General features: G+C 45.0%; 1 protein-coding gene across 1 annotated transcript; it reads left to right on the forward strand.

Annotated features, from left to right (window-relative positions):
* Positions 1-5,707: 5,707 nt before the first annotated feature.
* On the forward strand, positions 5,708-7,895 carry LOC123430658 (polygalacturonase ADPG1-like). The gene is made up of 8 exons (XM_045114510.1): positions 5,708-5,802; positions 5,936-6,223; positions 6,311-6,478; positions 6,657-6,680; positions 6,794-7,083; positions 7,207-7,315; positions 7,403-7,516; positions 7,630-7,895. Exons 1-8 carry the CDS (start codon positions 5,800-5,802, stop codon positions 7,885-7,887), a joined length of 1,254 nt encoding a protein of 417 aa, XP_044970445.1. The 5' UTR covers positions 5,708-5,799; the 3' UTR covers positions 7,888-7,895.
* Positions 7,896-12,939: the final 5,044 nt, after the last annotated feature.

Consider the following 12,939-nt stretch of genomic DNA (forward strand, 5'->3'; position numbering starts at 1 on the left):
CTACTATCAACTTTCAAATAAATTTTCTCTAGGAACATATAAAAACAGTAGAGCTATAGCGCAAGCTACATCGTAATTTGCAAAGACATTTAGACTATGTTCATGACAATTAGTTCAATTAATCATATTACTTAAGAACTCCCACTCAAAAAGTACATCTCTCTAGTCATTTGAGTGGTCCATGATCCAAATCCACTATCTCAAGTCCGATCATCACGTGAGTCGAGAATAGTTTCAGTGGTAAGCATCTCTATGCTAATCATATCAACTATACAATTCATGCTCGACCTTTCGGTCTCATGTGTTCCGAGGCCATGTCTGCACATGCTAGGCTCGTCAAGCTTAACCCGAGTGTTCCGTGTGCGCAACTGTTTTGCACCCGTTGTATGTGAACGTTGAGTCTATCACACCCGATCATCACGTGGTGTCTCGAAACGACGAACTGTAGCAACGGTGCACAGTCGGGGAGAACACAATTTCGTCTTGAAATTTTAGTGAGAGATCACCTCATAATGCTACCGTCGTTCTAAGCAAAATAAGGTGCATAAAAGGATTAAGATCACATGCAATTCATAAGTGACATGATATGGCCATCATCACGTGCTTCTTGATCTCCATCACCAAAGCACCGGCACGATCTTCTTGTCACCGGCGTCACACCGTAATCACCATCATCATGATCTCCATCAACGTGTCGCCATCGGGGTTGTCGTGCTACTCATGCTATTACTACTAAAGCTACATCCTAGAAAAATAGTAAACGCATCTGCAAGCACAAACGTTAGTTATAAAGACAACCCTATGGCTCCTGCCGGTTGCCGTACCATCGACGTGCAAGTCGATATTATCTATTACAACATGATCATCTCATACATCCAATATATCACATCACATCGTTGGCCATATCACATCACAAGCATACCCTGCAAAAACAAGTTAGACGTCCTCTTATTTTGTTGTTGCATGTTTTACGTGGTGACCGAGGGTATCTAGTAGGATCGCATCTTACTTACGCAAACACCACAACGGAGATATATGAGTTGCTATTTAACCTCATCCAAGGACCTCCTCGGTCAAATCCGATTCAACTAAAGTTGGAGAAACCGTCACTTGCCAGTTATCTTTGAGCAAAGGGGGTTACTCGTAACGATGAAACCAGTCTCTCGTAAGCGTACGAGTAATGTCGGTCCAAGCCGCTTCAATCCAACAATACCGCGGAATCAAGAAAAGACTAAGGAGGGCAGCAAAACGCACATCACCGCCCACAAAAACTTTTGTGTTCTACTCGAGAAGACATCTACGCATGAACCAAGCTCTGATACCACTGTTGGGGAACGTCGCATGGGAAACAAAATTTTTCCTACGCGCACGAAGACCTATCATGGTGATGTCCATCTACGAGAGGGGATGAGTGATCTACGTACCCTTCTAGATCGTACAGCAGAAGCGTTAGAGAACGCGGTTGATGTAGTGGAACGTCCTCACGTCCCTCGATCCGCCCCGCGAACAATCCCGCGATCAGTCCCACGATCTAGTACCGAACGGACGGCACCTCCGCGTTCAGCACACGTACAGCTCGACGATGATCTCGGCCTTCTTGATCCAGCAAGAGAGACGGAGAGGTAGAAGAGTTCTCCGGCAGCGTGACGGCGCTCCGGAGGTTGGTGGTGATCTAATCTCAGCAGGGCTCCGCCCGAGCTTCGCAGAAACGCGATCTAGAGGTAAAACCGTGGAGGTATGTGGTCGGGCTGCCGTGGAAAAGTCGTCTCAAATCAGCCCTAAAACCTCCGTATATATAGGTGGGAGGGAGGGGGCCTTGCCTTGGGGCTCAAGGAGCCCCAAGGGGGTCGGCCGAGTCCAAGGGGGGAGGACTCCCCCCCCCCAAACCGAGTTGGACTTGGTTTGGTGGGAGGGAGCCCCCTTCCCTTCCCACCTCCTCCCTTTTTTTTCCTTTCCTCTTGATTTTTCTTCTCTTGGTGCATAGAGCCCTTTTGGGCTGTCCCACCAGCCCACTAAGGGCTGGTGTGGTACCCTCAAGGCCTATGGGCTTCCCCGGGGTGGGTTGCCCCCCCCGGTGAACTCCCGGAACCCATTCGTCATTCCCGGTACATTCCCGGTAACTCCGAAAACCTTCCGGTAATCAAATGAGGTCATCCTATATATCAATCTTCGTTTCCGGACCATTCCGGAAACCCTCGTGACGTCCGTGATCTCATCCGGGACTCCGAACAACATTCGGCAACCAACCATATAACTCAAATACGCATAAAACAACGTCGAACCTTAAGTGTGCAGACCCTGCGGGTTCGAGAACTATGTAGACATGACCCGAGAGACTCCTCGGTCAATATCCAATAGCGGGACCTGGATGCCCATATTGGATCCTACATATTCTACGAAGATCTTATCGTTTGAACCTCAGTGCCAAGGATTCATATAATCCCGTATATCATTCCCTTTGTCCTTCGGTATGTTACTTGCCCGAGATTCGATCGTCAGTATCCGCATACCTATTTCAATCTCGTTTACCGGCAAGTCTCTTTACTCGTTTCGTAATACAAGATCCCGTAACTTACACTAAGTCACATTGCTTGCAAGGCTTGTGTGTGATGTTGTATTACCGAGTGGGCCCCGAGATACCTCTCCGTCACACGGAGTGACAAATCCCAGTCTCGATCCATACTAACTCAACGAACACCTTCGGAGATACCTGTAGAGCATCTTTATAGTCACCCAGTTACGTTGCGACATTTGATACACACAAAGCATTCCTCCGGTGTCCGTGAGTTATATGATCTCATGGTCATAGGAACAAATACTTGACACGCAGAAAACAGTAGCAACAAAATGACACGATCAACATGCTACGTCTATTAGTTTGGGTCTATTCCATAACATGATTCTCCTAATGATGTGATCCCGTTATCAAGTGACAACACTTGCCTATGGCCAGGAAACCTTGACCATCTTTGATCAACGAGCTAGTTAACTAGAGGCTTACTAGGGACAGTGTTTTGTCTATGTATCCACACAAGTATTGTGTTTCCAATCAATACAATTATAGCATGGATAATAAACGATTATCATGAACTAAGAAATATAATAATAACTAATTTATTATTGCCTCTAGGGCATATTTCCAACAAAATTCTGGTTTCTAATGCAGTGGTACCTAATTGCTCATTTCAAATGGCTATATTGAAGTTAGAACATTCTTCATTTCGCTTTAAATAGCAAGTCAAGTTTCCTTTGACATTCGTCAAAATCAATTCAGTTTTACCGTGCAAGGGAAAACAATAGTTATTGATGCTATATACAATTCCAGTGAAGGCATAGTGGAAATACTAGCCGAACAAGTAGTAAAACTACTGGACAAAGGGGTACAAGAATTCTTGATACAAATTAATAGCATTGTGACAGAAACTCAAGACAAACACTGCATTCCCACTGATGTCAACGAACTATTGGAATAATACCAACATGTGTTTGTTGAACCTACTAAACTTCTTCCTTAGAGAGCACTATCACAAGTTTGAGTTGTTACCTTGGGTCACTCCACCTCATTCTAGACCCTACCGAGTGCGACATCATCAAACAACAGAAATGGAGAAAGAGATCACACATTTGTTGGAAAAAAATCTCATAAGGTACAATCAAAGTTCTTATGCAGCCCCTATCTTGTTGAAAAGAAAGATATCATAATGAGACTATGCATTGATTTTAGGAAACTCAATATAGTGCCAGTTAAAAACAAGTTCCCAACAGCAGTTCTTGAGGATTTGCTTGGCGAGTACATGGAGCACAAGTGTTTTCTAAGTTGCACATGAGATCTGGTTACCATCAGATTAGAATGGACCCTGAAGATATTCATAAAACTGTATTTAGGACATTTCTTGGGCACTTTGAATATTTGCTTATGTCCTTTGGATTATCAAATGCTTCAGGAACTTTTCAAGCCCTTATGAATTTTTTCTTTGCCAAGTATAACAGGAAGTTTGTATTGGTCTTTTTTGATGATATATTGGTCTATAATGTCATCTTTGAGGAACATATAAAACATCTCAAAATGGTTTTAGAAGTGCTAAGAGAGAATGAGCTATTTGCAAAGTTTTCCAAGTGTGCTTTTGCTGTGGCAAAGGTGAAGTACACATGCCATGATGTTTCTCGTGAGGCTTATCCACTGACCCTAACAAAATTAAAGCAATTGAGAAGTGACCTACACCAACTGATGTCACCAAGTTGAGAAGCTTTTTGGGCTTAGCTCGATATTATAGAAGGTTCATCATGAGCTATGGGGTTATCTGCACGCCTTTACATGATCTTTTGAAGAAGGGACAATTTTATTGGACAAACGAACATGGCATTGCTTTCCAAACTTTTACATAAAGCATTAGTAATTGCTCCAGTACCGGCACTTCCCAATTTCAAACTTCCTTTCACCCCGGAAACTGATGCTTCCGGTCATGGAATTGGAGAAGTCTTAATGCAGGAAGGCAAGCCTCTAGCATATTATAGTTCCTTTCTCTACCCTAGAAATGCTACTTTATCTACTTATGAGAATGAGGATTTGGCAATCTTGGAAACTTTAAAGAAATGGAGACACTATTTGCTGGGCAATAATGTCATCATCAAAACAGATCAATAACCACTGAAATTAATCACTGATATGGTGTGGCAGTGCCGGAAATGTAGGCTGCGGACGGCTGCGTTGCGAAGCTGCTGTTGCCCAGCCAGTTATCCACTTTCGAAAAATCTCCGCCCTCTCCCCCTGTCCCACCTCCCTTCATAGTGTTGTCGTCGTCGACTGGTTTCACTGCTCCTGCCGCCATCGCCTAGGTCTACCAGATCGAGGCAGAGAGAGGAGACAGAGTGAGCGGGGGTCAGCTGGCTCGGGTCGTCTTGACCTGGTCGGAATGGCATTGCCCTAACGACCCTCAACACACGCGCCGTCAGCTAGAGCACACGTGGATTTGACGGGCGGGCCCTATATGACAAAACCGCGCTTAAAATATAACCGTTCGGTTATTTGACCTTTTTGGAACAGTGAACCAAATTTACGGTAGCATTTTAAAAAATTAAGAAAAATGATAGAGTTTATTGTAACCTAGTCCGTAGTGTGATATTTTTTGCTATTTGCTTGATAAGTTACCATAGATCTCTACCATGCCGATCGGAATCCGATACAACATCAAGCTCCCCGTAAATGCAAAACCACGAGCGGCCACATTTTAGCAACGCGATCAGAGTCCGCAAAATCGCGATTAAAGGAGAAATATCGGTGCCATTAACTTTTGGATACGCCTCCATGAATTCAGTACACACGTCTACTTACCGAAATTGTGTACGCATTCAATTTGGGACGAATCGGTAATATATCTGCGTGATCGAACGTATCACCCCAGCCCCTCAAAATAAATAACGAATCTGTCACTCAATCGATCTCATTCCGTCCGCACGAGAACACGACGACGAATCGATCCTCTCGAAATAAATAACGTACTATGTGTAACGGTGAGCGCTGAAAGATACATGCATGACGAAACCTCACTTTGGCAATCTTCATCATCAACACCAAAACAAACGGTGCCGCCTCTTTGTTTGAATGATGAAGGAAAGTTGCCGCGCTTCCGCTGTCGGTGCGGGGTGCACATATTATATATACATACCGACCCCCCATGTTTCCCGTCGTTTTTTCCTCGCAAAAACATTAGCTTGTATCCAACAGAGCTTGGCACTTGATTCCACCCACACACAGAGAGAGACTACAGCGAGGGTTCCACAACAATTCTTCACGAGCCGATGGTACACGCTCTGTGTGTATTAGTGCATTTGGCAAAGTTTGCTCGAGCTGAGATGTTCAGATTCATCAGTGATCAATTGACCGTGCATGCATGCGTGTGTGTGTCTCTGAGACATTGCTTACTTAATCTTGCAGGGTATCATCGGCGTCCTCTGCACGGCCATCCTGCTCCTCGCCGGCCTCGCGTGGTGTGGTGTGCTCGTCGCCACCGCCGGTGGGGTGGACGGCGTGTTCAACGTCGAGGACTACGGTGCTCTAGGCGACGGGACCACGGACGACACCAAGGCGTTCGTGGATGCATGGGCGGCGGCATGCGACGCCACTGGCTCGTCGGCGACGCTGCTCGTTCCGGCGGCGAAGTCATTCCTGGTCGGCCTCATCAGGTTCAATGGTCCATGCGCCTCCACCAGAATCACCGTCCAGGCACGCACCGCTCCTCCGTCTTCCCTGATCTGGGATGTGGTTTGGCTTCACGTACGGCCAGGAAAACTATTGCTTTGGTTGTCGCAGGTCATGGGCACGATTACTGCGCCGCCGGCGAGCGCATGGAGCGAGAAGAAGAACCATTGGCTGATGTTCTACCTGGTCGACGGGCTCACGGTTACCGGCAACAGCACCGGCTTGCTGGACGGCAGAGGCCAGACGTGGTGGGTCGATAAATGCAAAGCCGATAATGATGTGAGGAAGCCTAACTTAACTCTTAAGGATTTTATTTTTTTAATTCCTCCTTGCATTTGGCAAGTGCCTTTTGATTTACCAATCTTCTTCGAAGAGAAAGTATTTAATGGTCGATATATTTCCTTAAACCGACGAATGTATCAGTTTTCACTCACCTATTATTGTTCTTTTCTTTCAGGATTGTGTGGTTAAGGCACCGACGGTCAGTATAAACATATATACTGTAATAGAAATCAAGTGTAGTGGCTAGGTAATTAGCATAAATGACGTGCATGTAACCTCATTGCACACGTATCACTACATCGATCAATACAGGCCTTGGTGGTCATGAACTGCACCGACGTGGAGCTGAGCCAATTCAGCAGCAAGGACAGCCCGCAGATGCACATCGGGCTCAGCATTAGCGGCAAGGTCAACGTGACGCAGCTCACCATCACCGCGCCGGAGGACAGCCCCAACACCGACGGCGTCCACGTCGACCGGAGCGAAGACGTCCACATCACCGGTTCGACCATCGGCACGGGCGACGACTGCATCTCCATCGGCCCCGGGAGCCGCTTCGTCACCGTCGACGGAATCGTCTGCGGCCCCGGCCATGGTGTAAGGTAACAAAGGGTTGCACTAGGGAAGGGAGGCTTCTTCCATCTGCATTTTCTGTTTGTTTAACATGCACTCCAAGAAGAGGCGTAAAATGGCGTGATGGCCGGGTTTTGTGGTTTCTTGGCTAGTGTGGGGAGCCTGGGCAGGGAGGGCGCAAACGTGACCGTGGAGTACATCGACGTGATAAACGTCCAGTTCATCAACACGACGAACGGAGCAAGGATCAAGACGTGGCAGGTAGTTCAAAAGTAGTATTGCCACCGGCATTTTCGTTACAAAGAAGCTGATACGGCCGGCTGATTATATATTTTCTTCGCACTGCAGGGCGGGGGAGGTTACGCCAAGTCCATCTCGTTCACCAACATAAACTTCACCAACGTGGACCATCCGGTGATCATCGACCAGTTCTACGAAGATCAGGGGCACGTCTCTCATAAGGTACTACTACTATATTTGTGGATTGAGTGTTGGACGATATATTCACGTGTGGAGGAGCAGCTACTAAAGGATACGTGTGTGCGTCTTCTTCTTTGGGGCTGAACTTATTGCAGGGGGCGGTGGCGCTGAGCAACATAACGTACACGAACCTGAACGGGACTTCGACGGAGAAGACGGCAGTCGATTTCTACTGCAGCCAGAGCGGCAGCTGCACCGATATCCATGTCAACTCCGTGGCGATCACGGCGGCGGACGGTGGACGTACCGTGGCCCGCTGCCAGAACGCGCAGGTGGACACCTCCGGGTACGTCTACCCCAAGATCCCTTGCGGAGCTAACGCCCCGGCGCCCAGCCCAGACAATGGAAAGTAGTAACTCTAGCGGAGGGTCTTGCAAGTTGACCACGTGCTGTATGAGGGATCCTTGTAAAGCAAACGAATTATATTATCTTCTTAATTAAAAGATGAGGCAAATATTATGCTTTTGTTTTAAGGTTCGGATCCGTCGGTAGAAGGTAAGAGTTTTCCTTGTTTTAAATACAAAATAATAATATTTTTACCTTTTGAGCGTTTATTCTTTTATCCGATGGTTTTTGAAAACTAGCGGTAAAACAATAGAGTGGGAGACAACTAGGGGCATAAAAGTAATTATACCTTTTATACATTTGAATCATTTCAAAAGTCCCATGAATTATTCAAAAGACTCATTTCAATTATTTTAAAAGTCCCATTTCAAAAGCCCGGTTTAATTATTTCAATAAACACATTTCAGTTATCATATTCAAAAGACTTGTCTTTTTTTTCTCTAGAAACTAACTTCACTCAATTCAAAAATCAAATCCCATTCATTTCAAAAATAATAATTATTTTATACTGCACAAATATCATTTTCACATAATGATATTTGGTCTTGTTAAATAATAGGAAAAAAGGTTGCTTCACACCGTGAAGTAGATTGAGTGAAATAGGTTAACTGAAACATTTAAAATTTAGACGTGTTTGAAATGTATCCAAGGTTTAGCTTGTTTTAAAACTTGACGTTGGGAATTCAAATACATAAAAATATATATTAAAAATGAGATGTTGTTTTAAGAGATATGAATCATATAAATTACCACAAGAAAGAGAGGGAGAGGGGGGTGTTAAGTCAGAGAAGGTAGGCATGTGTATCACGTCCTTTACTTGACCATCATAAGACCATTGAGTTAGAGGCCAGGGGTAGAGATGGCATGCGGGCTTCAATGCATTACTCATCGTTTGGGGGTGGAGGGGGGGGGGTGCTTGTTACATAGTTTCACACATGACATCCAGCGCCATCGATGATATGTCTTCAACGTATCTATAATTTTTGATTGCTCCATGCTATTATCTTATCATTCTAGAATGTTTTTTTGCGCTGGATTCTAGAATGCTTTTTAGGCATTTACTTGATGTTTTATATTATTTTTGAACACTAACCTATTAACCCAGTGCCAAGTGCTAGTTGTTTTTTTCTGCATGTTTTTGGCTTTTCACGAATACTATACCAAACAAAGTCGAAATACCCCGAAATTTTTTGACGATTTTTCTGGTTAAAATAAGGACCTGGAGGCTTCAAAAGGAGGCCGGAGGCCCCACGGGGTGGTGTCAAGCCAACAAGGCGCGCCTAGGGGGGTGGTCACGCCCTAATGGATTGGGGCCACCTCCCTGGGCTCCCGATGCCCCTCTATGTCCTATAAAGTCTTAATTATCCCCAAAACCCTATAGAGCCTCCCGAAACAGTTTTTTCGCCACCACAAGTCTCTCTTCTGCCGTGTGTCCATCTGGAGAGGTGATCGATCACGGAGGGCCTCTACATCAACTTTGCTGCTCACATGGTGATGTGTGAGTAGTTCACCACGGACCTACTAGTCCGTAGTAATTACCTACATGGCTACCTTTGTCTCTATGTTCTTCATTGCCATGATAACCGCGATGTTACAGTGACCTATCTTATGTAATCATTTTGTGCGGTGCGTTTGCTGGGATCCGATGAATTATGGGTTTATGTTCAGATTATTCATGAAATATATTTGAATCTTATCTGAATTCTTAATGCATGATTGTGATAGCTTCATAATTCTCTTCGATCTATTGATTTGGTTTGGCCAACTAGATTGATCTATCTTTAGTGAGAGGGGTGTGTTATAGTGGGTTCAATCTTGCGGTGCTCTATATCCTAGTGATAAAGTAGGGTACAAGACACATATTTGTATTACTGCCACTAAGGATAAAACGATTGGGTTGATTCATATTAATTCGATTTACTTTATCTATATCATTTCATATTAACCAATCTAGGAGATACCACTCTCCAAAAGGTAATAGATGTGTTGATGATGAACTCCTTGCTCTTGTGCTTGAAAATATAGTCTCTCATAGAATTTGTCTTGGTAGAAGAGAAGTATTGGGTGGAAAGCAACTAGAGGAGGCTAGAAATCAAGTATTATATGGTAGGGATAGAATATCAACACATGAGTAGGTGTCTCTCTCTCTCTCAAATAATGAGTTGTGGAAGTGTAGTTTCGTTCTAATGGCTCTCATTGAGAGTAGGTGGTGGTGGATGATACGTCCATTTTGCATCATGCTTTCATATTGATATTTATCGCTTTATGGACTGTTATTACACTTTGTGGAACCTTACTTATGCCTTTTCTCTCTTATTTTGCAAGGTTTATTTGAAGAGGGAGAATACCGACAGCAGGAATTCTGGACTAGAAAAGGAGCAAGTCTGAGTGCTCTATTCTGCGCAACTCCAAATGCCCTGAAAATCAACGGGGATTTTTTTTTGGATTTTATAAAAAATACTGGGCGAAAGAAGTGTCAGAGGGGAGCAACCAGGGGCCCACAAGCCTGGTTGCCACGGCCTACCCCCGTGGCGGCGGCAACCGGGCTTGTGGGCACCATGGCGGCCCACTGGCCCCCCTCTTTTGCTATATGAAGGGTTTCGTCCGGAAAAAATCAAGGCGGAGCTTTTTCGTGGTTTCTCCGCCGCCACGAGGCGGAACTTGAGCAGATCCAATCTAGAGCTCCGGCAGGACGATCCTGCCGGGGAAACTTCCCTCCCGGAGGGGGAAATCGTCGCCATCGTCATCACCAATACTCCTCTCATCGGAGGGGAGGCATCTTCATCAACATCTTCATCAGCACCATCTCCTCTCCAATCCCTAGTTCATCTCTTGTAACCAATCTTCATCTCGCGTCTCCGATTGGTACTTGTAAGGTTGCTAGTAGTGTTGATTACTCTTTGTTGTTGACGCTAGTTGGATTACTTGGTGGAAGAGTTTATGTTCAGATCCTTGATACTATTCATTACACCTCTGATCATGATTATGATTATGCTTTGTGAGTAGTTACTTTTGTTCCTGAGGACATGGGATAAGTCATGCAAATAATAGTCATGTGAATTTGGTATTCGTTCGGTATTTTGATATGTTGTATGTTGTTTTTCCTCTAGTGGTGTTATGTGAACGTCGACTACATAACACTTCACCATATTTGGGCCTAGAGGAAGGCATTGGGGAGTAGTAAGTAGATGATGGGTTGCTGGAGTGACATAAGCTTAAACCCCAGTCTATGCGTTGCTTCGTAAAGGGCTGATTTGGATCCACTAGTTTAATGTTATGGTTAGACATTGTCTTAATTCTTCTTTCGTAGTTGCGGATGCTTGTGAGAGGGGTTAATCATAAGTGGGTGTAACGACTAAGATGCGGTCCTTTCCAATCTGGGGATCGAGGCCCCGAATTGGAAAGGAGTGCATCTAAGCGTCTCGCAAACAAGGTATCATAGCACATACATAATAATAACAGACTCACAATCAGGGGTTCAATTGCCATCTCATAAATATATCAGAGTACATCACGCAAACAATCAAAGTAGTTCCGCTACGGACTACAAACATGAGAAAATGCTATGCTACCCTGCATGCCGGCCCATGATCACGACCAAGCCTCAATCGCCTGGATAGTTCACGTACAGGCGGTCAGTCTCCTCATCGTACTGCCACGCCAGCTGCGTGCCGTCGGGATCACGTGTCTTTGGGGTACCTGAACCTGTTGGAATTGTGGAGGAATCCGTGAGCCACGGGGACTCAGCAATCTAAGACCTTGGTGCCAGAACTAGTCAAGTTATTAGGTTGGATAGGTGGAGTGTTTAAGGTTGCAACATCCTAAGCTTGATATGGTGGCTACCTTACATAGAACATGTTTGAAGGTGGTCTAAGCTAGCGGTCGATTATACTTGATCACTAAGTGATCCTGAACCCTAGCTACGTCAAACATAACCCCACCGTGTCCCCGATCGAAGAGAGATCTTCGAGGGGACAGTCACGGTTACGCACACGGTTGGCAATTTTATTTGCTTTTGTTTAAGTTATCTAATACCGGATGTTAACAAAATATTCCAAGTTGCCACATAACCGTTGGCACGGTTTTCCGAAAGATTAAACCCTGCAGGGGTGCTCCAACTAGTCCATCACAAACGTACACAGGCCGCAAAGTAATCCTCTATCACGAATCTTGTGATCTCGTCGGATTCCTTAGAAAACCTCAACTCTAGGGAGAACCAAAGCTTCACCAGGATTCCTATATGCAAGATATATCGCTAAGGTAAGACAAGACTAGCAGGACCTCCCGGTGTGTCGACGACCCTGATAAGAGCCGCGTATCTCAGTCTCAGGACAACACCGTCTATGCAAAGTGGACAAGGACCAAACCTCAAGTTTCCTTGGGGTGGTCTTGCCGACTGCTAGGTGGGTGGACCAACACTCATGAGGAGCACTGGCCTGGGTTGTTGATTAAATTCCTCGAGCTAGCTATTCCCTATGCAGATTATTATTAAGTGATTAGCAAATTAAAACCAATGTTGGGTCCTGCCGGACAAGTCTTAACACTACGCGATTTATCGAGGGGGTCCCTATAACAACCCCGAACGTGTTAGGAGCGATCAATATGGAATCAAACACCAGTAGCCGGTAACTATGGCGGCAATAACGGAACAAAGCACCCGGCAAAAGGCTAGGCCTTTCGTTATTTACCAAGTATATAGGTGCATTAATTAAATAACAGAATTTAAGATAATGATATCAAGCTCATGTTATCACATGAGACAAAGCACCCGCAACTAGCAACGCTAACCTTAGTAGCTGAGCAAAGCCTACTTAGCCATTCAAGTTTGCTAGGAAGGGGTAAGTGTTTGGTTTCATGGCATATCAAGAGGCAATTATTTTAGTGGTAGGCAGCGAGCATATGACAAGGAAACGTAATCTAGTATAACAAGTCTAGAGATGGAATCAAGGTCATATCATCTTGCCTGTGATATCCTCAGCTTGGAATGGTTCTTGTTCGTCCTGCACGTACTCTCCTGAATCCACGTATTCGTTCTCCGATCCCGGTGCTACCCAACATAG

The sequence above is a fragment of the Hordeum vulgare genome, chromosome 2H, assembly GCF_904849725.1.
Source record: "Hordeum vulgare subsp. vulgare chromosome 2H, MorexV3_pseudomolecules_assembly, whole genome shotgun sequence".
NCBI classification, from domain to species: domain Eukaryota; kingdom Viridiplantae; phylum Streptophyta; class Magnoliopsida; order Poales; family Poaceae; genus Hordeum; species Hordeum vulgare.